The sequence below is a fragment of the Trichechus manatus genome, unplaced genomic scaffold (genome assembly GCF_000243295.1).
Source record: "Trichechus manatus latirostris isolate Lorelei unplaced genomic scaffold, TriManLat1.0 scaffold00194, whole genome shotgun sequence".
Lineage (NCBI taxonomy): Eukaryota > Metazoa > Chordata > Mammalia > Sirenia > Trichechidae > Trichechus > Trichechus manatus.
Genome location: NW_004444130.1, coordinates 710,674 through 721,118, shown reverse-complemented (window position 1 = coordinate 721,118; position 10,445 = coordinate 710,674). Strand labels below are relative to the sequence as shown.

The 10,445-nt window shown below is 38.1% G+C and overlaps 1 protein-coding gene across 1 annotated transcript in view; it reads right to left on the bottom strand.

Moving 5' to 3' along the window:
* Window positions 1–10,445, bottom strand: part of PKD1L3 (polycystin 1 like 3, transient receptor potential channel interacting) — a 113,293-nt gene that overhangs the window by 41,942 nt on the left and 60,906 nt on the right. The window contains 6 exon segments of the mRNA XM_023741926.1: window positions 3,209–3,388; window positions 3,672–3,773; window positions 5,936–6,166; window positions 8,452–8,552; window positions 8,555–8,644; window positions 9,939–10,164. Coding sequence (XP_023597694.1) covers window positions 3,209–3,388; window positions 3,672–3,773; window positions 5,936–6,166; window positions 8,452–8,552; window positions 8,555–8,644; window positions 9,939–10,164 — 930 coding nt within the window.

Below are 10,445 nucleotides of genomic sequence, written 5' to 3'. Positions count from 1 at the left end.
TATTGAGATTTTCCATTGTCTCTTTCCACAGATGTAGTCGATTTGATTCCTGTGTATTCCATCTGGCAAGGTCCATGTGTATAGTCACTGTTTATGTTGGTGAAAAAAGGTATTTGCAATGAAAAAGTCGTTGGTCTTGCAAAATTCTATCATGCGATCTCTAGCATCATTTCTATCACCAAAGTCATATTTTCCAACTACTTATCCTTCTTCTTTGTTTCCAACTTTAGCATTCCAATCACCTGTAATTATCAATGCATCCTGATTGCATGTACCATCAATTTCAGACTGCAGAAGTTGGTAAAAATCTTCAATTTCTTCATCTTTGGCCTTAGTGGTTGGTACGTAAATTTGAATAATAGTCGTATTATCTTGTCTTCCTTGTAGGCATATGGATATTATCCTATCACTGACAACACTGTACTTCAGGATACATCTTGAAATGTTCTTTTTGACGATGAATGCAATGCCATTCCTCTTCAGTTTGTCATTCCTGGCATAGTAGAACATATGACTGTCCAATTCAAAATGGCCAGTACCAGTCCATTTCAGCTCACTAATGCCTAGGATATTGATGTTTATGCATTTCAATTTTGACAATTTCCAATTTTCCTAGATTCATATTTTCGTACACTCCACATCCAGATTATTAATGGATGTTCGCAGCTGTTTCTTCTCATTTTGAGTTGTGCCGCATCAGCAAATGATGATTCCGAAAGCTTGACTCCACCCAAGTCATTAAGGTCGACTCTACTTTGAGGAGGCAGTTCTTCCCCAGTCATCTTTTGAGTGCCTTCCAACCTGTGGGGCTCATCTTCCGCACTATATTAGACAATGTTCTGCTGCTATTCATATGGTTTTCACTGGCCAATTCTTTTCAGAAGTAGACTGCTGGGTCCTTCTTCTTAGTCTATCTTAGTCTGGAAGTGCAGCTGAAACCTGTCTGCCATGGGAAGCTATGTCACCAGTATTCAGAAAGGTAGTATAGAAAATATAATTTGTCATTTGCTAAAGAAAAAAATTATCGGCAGTCTGTTTTTTTATGGGGAGTAATTCTTTGTGCTTTTCTGTGTTTTCCAAGTTTCCTGCATTAAGAATATATTACTCTTGCAATTAAAAAAGGAAAAACAAATGATGGTTAAAGAAAGTCTTCAAAAGAGGCTTGATATCAAGCTGATATTAACCTCTAGAGGTTAACACACAACCCAGAGAATTTAATTGTAACAAATGTTCATTGTTACAATATTAACTATATTTATTAATTATAAATATTTAAAGTGTTAAAAAGCAAAGACTTCACTTTGAAGACTAAGGTGCACCTGCAGGCCATGGCATTTTCAGTTGCCTTATATGCGTGCAAAAGCTGGACAATGAATAAAGAAGACCAAAGAAGAATTGATGCGTTTGAACTACGGCGTTGGCAAAAAATACTGAACATACCACAGACTGCCAGAAGAATGAACAAATCTGTTCTGGAAGAAGTACAGTCAGGATGCTCCTTAGAAGTGAGGATGGCAAGACTTTGTTTCACATACTTTGGACATGTTATCAGGAAGGACCAGTCGCTGGAGAAGGACATCATGCTTGGTAAAGTAGAGGGTCAGTGAAAAAGAGAAACACCCTCAACGAGATGGATTGACACAGTAGCTGCAACAATGGGCTCAAACATAGCAATGATTGTGAGGATGGTGCAGGACTGGGCAGTGTTTTGTTCTGTTGTACATAGGGTTGCTATGGGTGTGAACTGACTTGACAGCACCTAACAACATTAATTATAACAAATATTTACTGAGTCCTACTAAAATCTTGGCACTGTACTATCTACTGAGGATATAAATATAACACGTCATCTCTATCTTTGAGAAGCATAAAGTCGCTGTGAGTTAAAAAATAATATAATCAAAGATTACACATAAAATTAGGATTGATATAACCCACTGACAATAATCAGTGAGAAAAGCAGAAAATACTATATAGGTGTCTATGTTTACACTTCCACTAGCAGTGTATAAGAGTTCCAACTGGTCCTCATCCTCACCCAAACTTGGTTTTGTCAGTCTTTTTCATTTTAGCCATTCTTGTGGGTGCGCAGTGCTATTTTACTGTGGTTTTAATTTGCATTCCTGATAACTAATGATGTTGAGCATCTTTTCAAGTGCTTATACACATTATTCACTTTTATAAACAAGACTGGGATGATAGTGTATGTATTGTTTTATAGATACCTGAACAGAATGGGAGCAGCAAGCAAGTTATTAGGCTCTACTGGCCTAGTGGTTCGTATACGTAGCCTGGCAGGGAATATCTTATTTTGCTAATAATTTTAGGTAGACTACCTCCTCTTTTCAGGTGGGCAATACTCAGCAAATGATTGTTTTAAAAGCCTGAGTCTTAGATCTTTCACTTCATTCCCTTCCCTTTTCCTAACCCCAACAAACTTATAATTTTTACCCCTTAATTTTATCATCTGCTTTCAAAAACCCAAACCAAAGCCATTGCCTTAGAGTCGATTTCGACTCAGTGACCCTATAGGACAGGGTAGAACTGCCCCATACAGTTTCCAAGAAGCGGCTGGTGGATTCGAACTGCCGACCTTTTGGTTAGCAGCATGAGCTCTTAACCACCAGGGCTCCTCATCTGCTTTATCTGTTCCTAATTCTCAGAGCGCTGCTGGAGGAAAATGTACAATCATTTGGACCTAGCACATGTCAGGTTCACAAATTCTAATTCCATCCTTGACCATTATTTATTTAACTCCCTAGGCATATCCTACATGCAATTCCACTCTTGCACTTTTCCTTACACTCTTAATTTTGACCCAGGGTATAGTCAGTGTATAGTTGTTGATTATATTTACTCTTGAAAAGATATTTTTCACCTTTAGAAATACTTTTAATTCATGGCAGTTTGGGGCAATGTTTCATCGTTACTATTTATTGTTCAAGATCATGATAATATTTAATGAAAATAAAAGAAAACAAAACATCTATTATTCTACCATCCAAAATAAAATCACATTGTTAATTTTTCCCATTTCTTTCCAAGGTTTGTTCACTGTAGAAAGCTTCAAAACTTAAATTTAATAGTCATTTGTTACTATTTGGCCCAAAGCATGGTTGTTATTTATTGTGATGACATTCTGATCTCTTCCAAGGATGCTAATGATCCGCAAAGAAGAAACAACAAGCCAGCATGATACAAGTACTTACCAAGAAGGGCTGATGCCAGAATAATCATGCCAGAGCCGAAGGCTATGCAGTTCTCCTAAAGAGGACTCAGTGGTGAGGAAGAAGACATCCAGTCCCCCTTGTTCAAAGACTGCCTTTTGGGAGTCACAAAGGTGATGGGGCTCACTCGATCCCTCTGATCCATACAGGGTGATAACAACCTCAAACGTGACAAGAAAAGATAAAATACAGCAAGTTCTAACATGATTCTTTGGAGAATGATGAAGATTTAGGAAACTGTAATTGGATTAAATGTTTGGAATCTTATATATATAGATTGTATATATAGAGAGAGGGTCCTTCAAATTGACAGTTTAGAACTAGGAAATATCAATCTCTATGATCCCTTCCAAAGAACTATTGGACATTGAGAGATCACCAAGTTAGTGTATTTCATGTGTAGATGACACAAAACAATGAATGAAGAACATTTATTTCATTAACCTTGGCTGTTGTAGCAGCCCTTCTCTGATATCCAGAATAGACCTGAATAAGGTAGTAAAATTGAGAGCTGGGGTCATTATCAACCAGGACGGTGACCTTCACCTGAAAGAAGAGCAGAATCAAGAAAATTGCTTCACTTAGTATACCCCCTTGTTTCCTCCAATTCAGACAGGAGGATACACTGCTGCAGATGTGGTAACCCTACGGAAAACAAGGGTGAGGTGTAGTTTTAAAAGACAACAAACAAGTAGACCTAAGTTACGAGACTAAAGGGGGAGATGAAGGCTGAAACTCTAGGATTTATACCTCTAAAATGAAATACTCATAGAATCAACTGATCAGGTCTTAGGCCTCTAAGTCCTTTCACCTCCCTCCCACCTTGGTAGGATTCCCAGATAAAATACAGGACACCAGTTAAATCTGAATTTCAGATAAATAGTGAATAATTTAGGACAGACTTCTACTAAAAGTGTATTCATTATTTATTTGAAATTCAAATTTAGCTGGGTGTCCTGCGTTTTTATTTAGTAAATCTCACAACCCTACACCAAAGGCAACAAAGAAATGGATACTGTGTATTACAGAATTTCCAAGTGTAAGAAAGCATAAGAATAAGAAATATGTAGAACAGAAATTGAGAAGGAGCTGTCATCAAAGAATTTTTTTGGTTGTTGTTTAAAAAAAGTTTCCTTACAGGTTTTTCTTTTCTTTTCTTTTCTTTTTTTGTGGCATCTATCATACCCCATCTCTGCTCCTTAGTTTGCTTGTGTAATCTCTTTCATTTATTTATTGAACAATTTATCGTTGTTTAGGTGAAAGTTTACGGAGCAAATTAGTTTCCCATTCAACAATTTATACACAGCTTGTTTTGTGACATTGGTTGCAAACCCCTGAATGTGTCAGCACTATCCCCTCTACCTCCCTGGGTTTCCCATGTCCATTCACCCAGCTTTGCTTCCCCTACCGTCCTTCTGAACTTTGCTTTTGGGCAAATGCTGCCCTTTAGGTCTCATATAGTTGATTGTTCCGAGGTATATATTCCTCACTGATGTTATTGTTCATTTTATAGGCTGTCTATACAATGTATGGCTATAATGTGGTCTCTTGGAGTGATTTCAGCTCCAAGTTTGAAGTGTGTCTAAGGGCCATAGTCTCAGGGGTTCCACCAGTCTTTATTAGACCGGTAAGTCTGGTCTTATTTATGAGTTTGAATTTCGTTCTACAAATCTCTCCCACTCTGTCCATGACCTACTATTGTGGTCCCGGTCAGAGTGGTAGGTAGTGGTAGCCAGGCACCATCTAGTTCTGGTTTCAGGCTAGAGGAGGTCGTGGTTCACTGGTCCATTAATCCTATGGACTAATTGTTTCCTAGAGTCTTTGGTTTTTTTACTCTTCTTTCCTCTGGACAGGAAGAGACCAATTGCATCTTAGATGGCTGCTTGTGAGCTTTTAAGACTCCAGTCACTACTCACAAATGTAGGACGTAGAACAACGTCTATATGGACTATGATATGCCAATTGACCTAGATGTCCCCCCAGACTATGGTCCCTAGCACTCAAGCCCAGTGTCTCAGTCTTGGGAGGTGTATGGTTATGGCTAAGAAGTTTTCACATCTGTGTCCCCTGTGCACACTATTGCATACATGGATATATTTGCAGCATGTACACACATATATGTACGTGGGTGTACTTCCATATACCCTCCCAGCCCTGCTCAGCTTACATATCTACCTGTGCATCTACTCATACATTATTGCTTGTTATTACTGTTGTTATAGGACTATATATGTATTAGTATTTATCATTGTTGTCTTTTACTGTTATGTACCTTTCAGTGTCTTCCTTTACCTTGATTATGTTGTGCTGACCTCCTCACAGGTTTCTTGTATATTGCAGCTACATTAAATTATAATTTGACTTACATATAACTTTCATATCCAATGTATAAAGTAAGATAAACTTAGACATTTGATTTTAGTTAAGTTCTTTAGGTGTTTTCTTTCGGCTCATTCCTAACCTAAATTTGTCACCTGAGGGTCCTACCTAGGCTAAAAGAAAAAAAACATGGCGATAAAGAGTTATTTTCTTAGATTGTTAGACAGTAGATATAAGGAGAAATTTAAGAAAAATCCACTTGAATTTTTATACTACACAGTACCATAGTACTGCCTCTTCTGATAAAGGTGCTTTTTTTTTCCTTCCCCCATCTCATTCAACATACTCAAGACATTGTGGCAAAGTTTTCAAAATCAGAGTCTCCTCACCTTCTGCATATCAGCTTGATCTTTTCTCCAAGCCCACACAACTATGATCATATAGAATCCTAAAATGCTGGCCAGCAATGACACCCCAACAGGGTTGTTGGTCACATGAAGAAACAGCTTGATTGTGTCTTCAATATTCACTGTCCTAGGCACAATGAAGAAGTCACTTGTAAAGCAGGTCAAGTGGTTACAGAGACATTGTGTCCTCAAAACTGTGCTCTGCCGTCCAACCTGGAATTAGGATCAAGATGTTGAGTCTAACTGAATAGAGTGCTAAGGAAGGGACAACCGTAAAAGGAAAAGACAAATGTAAATGAAGGCAATTAGAGGTGGAAAGAATGAATCTCTTACCCACTGCTGGTGGCAGTGTAAATTGTATAAGCAATGTGGACAGCAAATTGGCAATGTCTGGTAAAGCTGAAGAGGCACAAACTGTTTTAATCCTGCAATTCCAGGTCTGAATATATATCCTAGAGAAACTAGGACACACAAGGAGATGTGAGAAAGAATTTTAATGTCTGCATTGCTTGTAACTATAAGAAACAGAAAACAACCTATATGTCCAATAACAACAAAACATGCAAACAAACAAGTAAATAGAGCCGAATCAATGGAATAATATGCAGGAGTTAAACTGAATGAACTAGAGGTAGATGTACCAACACAGATAAATACTACTGAGTGAATAAAATAAGTTATTAAAGAAAGATATGTACAGTGTGGCAACATTTTCACAAAGACTAAAAGCATATAAAACAATACCTATCATTCTCTGACATTATATTAAATACTTATCTATTTATTGTCAGTCTTCCCCACGAGAATGTAAGCTCATGAGAACATTGTCTTGTCCACTGCTCTATCTCTAGTTTCTAGACTTGGACCTGGCATATAGAAGATGCTCAATAAATATTTGCTGAAAAAATAAATACATATGTATATAGAAACGTAAGAATGAAAAGCATCAAGTTCAGAGCAGTGGTCACCCTTGGGAGAAAGGGAGGGACTGGGACTAGGGAGGGACACACAGAAGGCTTTGATTAATTCTAAGTATTTTATTATTAAAAAAATGAAATAAATAGAGCAAAATAGTAATTTTTGATAAAGCTGAGTGGTAAGTTTTACGTGTGTGTTTTTGTTGTTGTTGTTGTTATATTATTCCCTGCAACTTTCCATGTTTCTAGCGTTTCTTTATTAAAAAAAAAATTTTTTTTAAGTATGTCAGTAGGTAAGTACACAAAAGCACTGATTCCATGTTTGATTTTGCAGATGAAAAGCCTAAAATATTGCCACTATGGCTGACTCTTTGTTTCCAAGGCATAAGGTTAAAGTCTAGATGCTCAATCTGTATTCTGCCCTGGGAATAACTCTTATCCTGAGCAAGCAGCTCTGCTCCTCTTCTGGAGTCCAACTTCTACAAAGAGCTTCAAGAAGGTGGACATATCCCAGGGTCTTCTGCAATCAAAGGGTCTGTGTTGTGAGAGGAGGAAAGCTCTCCTGACTTGATGCTGAAAATGTGGTTTCCCTAACTAAATAAGCAGCATCAACATCACCTGGGAACTTGTTAGAAATGCAAAATCTCAGGCCCCACCGCAGACCTACTGAATCAGAATCTGCATTTTAAACAAGCTCCCCAGTTTGAGGATTTTCTTGAGAAGCGTATGCTTCTAGAAGCACTGCTCTAGATCATCCAGAAATCCTTGCTTAAGGCCACTAATGGTGCAGATGCCTTCCAGAGAATCCTCTTTCCTTCTATTTTCAAACTGGATGACTTTCTTAGTATCTTTTAAGAACAGCTTCATAATTTCCAGAACCTTGAACTACTTTCTTTGTGCTACCAAACCAACACTTAAATCAGAAACGATCTTACAGCATCACTAGTGTGAAAATGTAGTGTCATTTTAAAGTGGTCAGACACCAGGAGCAAGGCTATAATTACAAAATAACTTGCCTCCACTTGGCCTGGAATGTACAAGAATCTGTTAGCTTATTTATAACTACCAAGAATGTGTTGTATTTAGCAGGAAGTTTGTTTTCATTTGGAACCTTGGTGGCGCAGTGGTTAAGAGCTTGGCTGCTAACCAAAAGGTCAGCTGTTCAAATCCACCAGATGCTCCTTGGAAACTCTATGGGGCAGTTCTACTCTGTCCTATAGGGTCTCTGTGAGTTGGAATCCACTCAACGGCAATGGGTTTGGTTTTTTGTTTTGTTTTGTTTTCATTTTACCCACAGCATATTTAATACTTGCAGAATCTAACACCGTCCATACACTGTTTTGCTTATTTTATCTAGAATTGTCAGATTCATCCTGGGCTAATGTTTGAGAAAGAAATTACAGCTATCAAGCACAAGCCCGTTCCTGTTCAAAAAAGAAACACTTACCTTGCCCACTATACACAATCCTCCTAGGCTGATTTCCCAGGATGATTTATTTCTCTTCCAATTATTTTTCTTTCTGTGCTGCCCCCAATGAGATAACAGATGCCAGCTAAGGCAGAAAAGTCTCGACTTCTTACTTGGCATCCATTGCTCCTCCATGTCCTGTTGTGGCTGTCCCAGAAATAACACTGAGTGGCAGCAATTATGATTGAGAGCAGGGTGGGCATCTGCTGAGCACTTCCTTGCTTTTATTCAACACAGCTGTTAGGTAGTAGGTGCCGATCCCATATTGCAGACTCTCTGGAGTCAGCACCCATGTATATTCCTCATCTTAGAGCAAAGAAGAGAGTTTAGTTGTATTTCAGATGAGACCAAAATACCAACAGAACCTTTCTTCCGAAGGGTGTATTATTAGTATTTTAGAAAATGATAAGTTTAGAGTCCAAATGATTTTAAAAGAAAATGACACTGATACAGTCTGGGGCTTTGGATTACTCCTGTTTCAGTAAAAGAATCATATTCTTTTGACACATGATCACTTAGGTCTAATAAATTCGAATGCATTATGAGTTTTAGAAAAATGAAATAACCATGCATCTAAATCAGTAGAAAGAAGACCTAGATAACAAAAGAAATCCAGGGACAAAGCAAGGATAGGGACAGAGTGGCTCAAGGGAAAGAGCCCTGGACTGCAAGTCAGAGACACCATTCTAGGCCTGGCTGTCACCAGGGGGGCTGTAAGATCTCGGCAAGTCACACAGTCTCTCTTGGCCTCAGTTTTCTCATCTGTAAAACCAGAGGTCTGGACCAAATGATCCCTAAGCTTCCTTCCAGCTCTAAATGACATGAGGTTATTGTTAAGGTCAGCAAAAGGAACTGAGTGCACAGTCAGATTCAGGAAAGGGCCTGTTGGTAATGCAGAGAGAACTTTGTAGTTGGCAACTCAGCAGTGAGCGTTGTGGCCTCGGGTGCTTCTCCTAACAGGAAAAATAACTTAAAAAGTGATCATTCCAGTATTATGCTAGAGCCAGAAAAACGTTCTTTCAATACAGGGAGACCAGCACGAAGGGAGACTTTAATGTGCTTTATCCATTCTGATATATTTTTCCTGACATTTTATCATGAAAAATTTTCAACCATATAGGAATGTTGAGAGAATTTTACAGTGAACACCTATATATCACCAACTAGATTCTATAATTAACATTTTACTATATTTGCTTTTTCATCTTCTATCCATCCCACAATTCATCTGTTTTTTAAATGCATTTCATGGTCACATGAATCTACACGTGATAAATTCACACAGAACTAAACACACACACACACACACACACACACACACACACACACACACACAGAGAAATGAGTTCATGCAAAGCTGGTGAAAACTGAATAAGTTCAATGGATTGTATAAATATAAATTTTCTGGTTGTAATATTGTACTATAGTTATGCAAGATGTTACCACTGGGGGATAGTGGGTGAAGGGTATATGGAATCTCTCTGTATTATTTCTTATAACTATATGTAAGTGTACAATTATCTCAAATAAAATAACTAAAAAATAAAAAGGAAAAAAATGCATTTCAAAGTAAGTTTCTGAGATCTGACTGGGGTTTTACCTTTCTGCCACACCTTTGGAAGGGTGATGCTCAGGTGGAAGTGAGTGCGGTTAGGCTGATACTGGAAGCCCAGGTAGAGTGTGATTAAAAGACGACTTTCAGGCTCTATGCACACTATCAGGGATGTCTCCAGGGAAGTGATGTTCACTGTGATCGTAAAATGGTCTCTGCTCATGTTGAGACTGGTGGGATGGGTTTCCATGCTAGTATTTCTCCAGAGCATGATCTAGAATAAGAGATAATTAATGAATTTTTATGTTTTAGATGACCCACCCATTGATGCCTTTTGGTCTTCTTTAAAAGTGTTAATGGAATGAAACTTCCTAGGTCTTCCTCTCTGAATATTAGCAGGTAACATAGTGCCTACTATTTTGAGGGAGAGGGTTAAGGGAGAGTAGTCTACACCTAAAACACCTTCTCCTAAGGATAAGGTACATCTATTTGTAAAAGTTCCAAAGTAAAGATGTTAATAACAAAACAGTGTCACTGCCATAAATCTAAAATGAT